This window comes from Notolepis coatsorum (genome assembly GCF_963971535.1).
Source record: "Notolepis coatsorum genome assembly, contig: SCAFFOLD_1150, whole genome shotgun sequence".
Lineage (NCBI taxonomy): Eukaryota > Metazoa > Chordata > Actinopteri > Aulopiformes > Paralepididae > Notolepis > Notolepis coatsorum.
Window position 1 is genome coordinate 48,650 of NW_028172622.1, and position 3,851 is coordinate 52,500.

General features: G+C 47.0%; 1 protein-coding gene across 1 annotated transcript in view; it reads left to right on the plus strand.

Annotated features, from left to right (window-relative positions):
• Positions 1 to 2,416: 2,416 nt before the first annotated feature.
• LOC311248005 (tetratricopeptide repeat protein 7B-like) overlaps positions 2,417 to 3,851 on the plus strand; it is a gene marked incomplete at its 3' end in the record, with an annotated part of 13,601 nt that continues 12,166 nt past the window's right edge. Inside the window, exon 1 of the mRNA XM_084338971.1 lies at positions 2,417 to 2,538. Within this exon, the coding sequence (XP_084195097.1) occupies positions 2,418 to 2,538 (121 nt within the window). The remainder of the gene's footprint in view (positions 2,539 to 3,851) is intronic.

Here is a 3,851-nt window from a genome sequence, read left to right on the forward strand (position 1 = left end):
GTTTCCGGTTTCTAGGTTTCAAAATAATAATAATCGTCTTCTTCTTTGGAGTTAATGGCGGGTCGCAACCACAGAAAGGCGCATACCGCCACCTACGGTACAACCCAGCAACTGGAGTGGATAAGGCAAGAACCCAATGGCTGCAGCGCCACCCACCCAATGGCTGAATTGGAGTATTGCACTGTGCGGGCACAGCTGTGAGATCCGCGTGAGGCCAGATATCTTGAATGAATGCGTTTATTTATTTCGAACATACATTGAAAATAAATAATAATAAAAAACGAGACAAATTGTGGGGAAATTGTGAAAGTGTGGGTGATGCCTGTGCTGCGCACCAACAAATCATGTTAAACCCAGATTCGGCTCAAACAAGGGACTAAACACGTTTCACAATTATGCCACATCAATGTGAACGCCCAAAGCTGTAAAGGAATGTGAATCACTACCCACATTCAAAACCGCTCTAAACCCTTTCACTGCCTCACTACCAAACGGAACCCGTTCACTGCCACACGACAGCAGGTTAACCCTTTCACTGCCGCACTACAGAAGGTTAACCCTTTACTATCGCCGGTGTGATAGTCAGTGGTGCGTTATTGAAATCATCTGGGGTGACACGCACCACGTGCACGCGCGCTCCCTGCGCGTGCGCGCGCTCCCGCGAATGCGCATTTAATGTCCCCTCGCTTGGGCACAGACTAAAGACAGTGCCTAATTGCCTCTACGAATGGAATGTAACACGTCTTCACAACAAGGTTAGGTGTGAATGTGTCTGAGAACGTATTTAACACACCTGACGACCGGAGCTATTGATATGCAAATAGCGAGTGAGGTCCCACACCGTGCTACCCCGTACCATGAACAACGCATGCCTGGTGATAGTAAAGGGTTAACCTTCTGTAGTGCGGCAGTGAAAGGGTTAAAGAGCACCTACGGGAGGCTGCAATTTGAAACTGGCCACGTAAATGTCCAACCCCCCCACCCCCTCCTAATAGACATTATCTCCCCACCGTATGTATATATTCTCTCCCCACCGCATGTATATATTCTCCTCCCCACCGCATGTATATATTCTCTCCCCACCGCATGTATATATTCTCCTCCCCACCGCATGTATATATTATCTCCCCACCGCATGTATATATTCTCTCCCCACCGTATGTATATTTCTCTCCCCACCGTATGTATATTTCTCTCCCCACGTATGTATATATTCTCTCCCCACCGTATGTATATTTCTCTCCCCACCGTATGTATATTTCTCTCCCCACCGTATGTATATATTCTCTCCCCACCGTATGTATATTTCTCTCCCCACCGTATGTATATTTCTCTCCCACCCACCCATCTCTTCCTAATGTACAGTCTCCTCCCCACCGTATGTATATATTCTCCTCCCCACCGGCCACCGCATGTATATATTCTCTCCCCGGAGTCCCCGCCGTATGTATATTTCTCTCCCACCCAGGGACGTGCACAGGACTTAGAGGGGCAGGTGCTCAAAGGCTGAAAAAGGCACTACACTTGTGTGTATATATTAACCGAGCGCGATTTTTAAGGGCCCTTTTTGGGCGGGGGGCCCCCTTTTTATGCTTTTTGGGGGGTTTTGGTGATCAAATATTGAATATTGAACTATAATAATCAGTGCAGGAGCTCACTTATCCTTGAAAGACACTTTTATCACTGACTTAAAAGGCCCATACATCTCCATAAATGTTCAGGGGGGAGGGAATAAGTGCTTACCCTACAGACCCCAAGAAGTGCTGTATATTCTGTATTGTTTAATATAAATGCATTTTTTATTCCAATCCCGATTTGTATTTGAGATTCCCAAATCCCATCGGACTTGACTTCTTCGTGTCCCTCAGTGAGTGTAATACCAGCGTTCACCTGTATGCGCCACAGCGGTTTCTATCATCATCATCATCACCACCCACGCTATGCATAAAATATATAGGTCCGCGGAGAGGCACACTGAGGAGGCCGTGCAAACTGCAATGGAATATGGGGCATCTCTCTCTCTCTTTACCTAATATTTTGATTCTATCCTGACATTTTTCAGTTGGAAGGGCAGTCTATATGCGTAACGGTAAAAAAAAAAAAGGGCACTTTTTTGATGAGGCTCAAAAAGGCAGCAGCAGCTGGTTCTCCCTCTGGTTCTCCCTCCTCCCCTCACCGACCTAACCCTCTCCTACAGGCCGCGTCATCACGCGTCATCACAGCAGCTGGAGGAGACGGCGTGCGGCTCTGCAGATATACCCTACAGGCCGCGTCATCACGCGTCATCACAGCAGCTGGAGGAGACGGCGTGCGGCTCTGCAGATATACCCTACAGGCCGCGTCACAGCAGCAGCAGCTGGTCCTCCTCTGGTTCTCCCTCCTCCCCGAACCGACCCAACCCTCTCCTCTCCTCCAACATGACGGCTCGCAAGTCCGGCTCCCGGCTGGAGACGGAGATAGAGCGGTGCCGCTCCGAGGCCCAGTGGGACAAGATACCGGAGCTGGTGCGCCAGCTGTCCGCCAAACTCATATCAAACGGTGAGAAGAAGAATATAATAATAATAACGTTTATTTACTCTCCGGTTGTTGTTATTATTGTGGTGCTGTGGTCGCCGCGGCCTGCGCGCCCGGCCGGAAGCCTCGGTGTTTCCTGCCCGCGGAGCCCGAACCCCGCTCCGGTTAGCTCCCGGCAGAGGAGGGCGACAATAAGCGACGTTGTTGTTACAACACCACGAGTTAAATCCACCTTTGTGTTGTTCTGCATCATGCGTGTTGTTATGTGTGTGTTGTTATGTGTGTGTTGTTATGTGTGTGTGTGAGATACTCTGAGACTATGTTACTCCTCCCTAAGGATTAGTTCCTGTTCTGACAGCTAGCTAGCAGCTAGGTGGCTAAGCTAATGATGCTACATGCTAGCTAGCTAGCTGTCAAACCGGTCCTGATGCTGCAGCTGATTTTAATTTTTTTTATTTAATTTACTTTTATTATTTATTTTTTATTTAATTTTTTATGTTCTTCCATTTCATTGGTTGTTTTTATTCATTTTAATTGTTTTTATTCATTTAACTTTTAATCTTTATCTCCTGTAGCACTTTGAGATTTTCACAAATATAAAGTGCGGTACAAATTGAAATTATTATTATTATTATTATTATTATTATTATTATTATTATTATTATTATTATTATTATTATTATTATTATTATTATCACCCAGCACATCATGATTGGTCATTTGATTAGTTATTGTATTGTTATTGTAAAGGATAGGCAAAAATAAGCATGTGCTTCATTCAGCCTATTCCTTTTTTCGGTCATTGAGTTTGGTATATAAACGTATGATATCGTAGGGCGGCTAAGTGGCGCAGTGGGCAAGGCGCTCGCCACTAACGCAGGAGATGCTCGGTTCGAGCCCAGCTCTCGGCGTTGCTACCAACTTGGCTGGTGGTCGTTCATACTAATACAATTGGCAGTGTTAGAGGGTGGGAAAGCTGGTGGGTGGGGATCGGACGTTGTGGACAGCGACTCCTACAGGTCGGTTGGTGCGCCTGTACAGCAGAATCAGGAAGTATCGGGGGCGGCGTGAGCCTCCCACGTGCTACTCCTCGCTGCTGAGAGATCGCGCTGTGCAGGGGAAAAGATGCGACGGCTGCCTCCTCGTGTACCGGAGGGGACACGTGATGCAAGGCTTCGTCCACATTGCAGCCGACCAGTGGGAGGCATGGTCTAACAACGTTCGAGACAGGGGAGGGGAGAATTGAAGGGAGAATTGGCGAGGCGAAATTGGGATGGGAGAAAAATAGAAAAATAAGGAGAAAAAGTGGATAAAAAAAAAACATATGATATCGATAT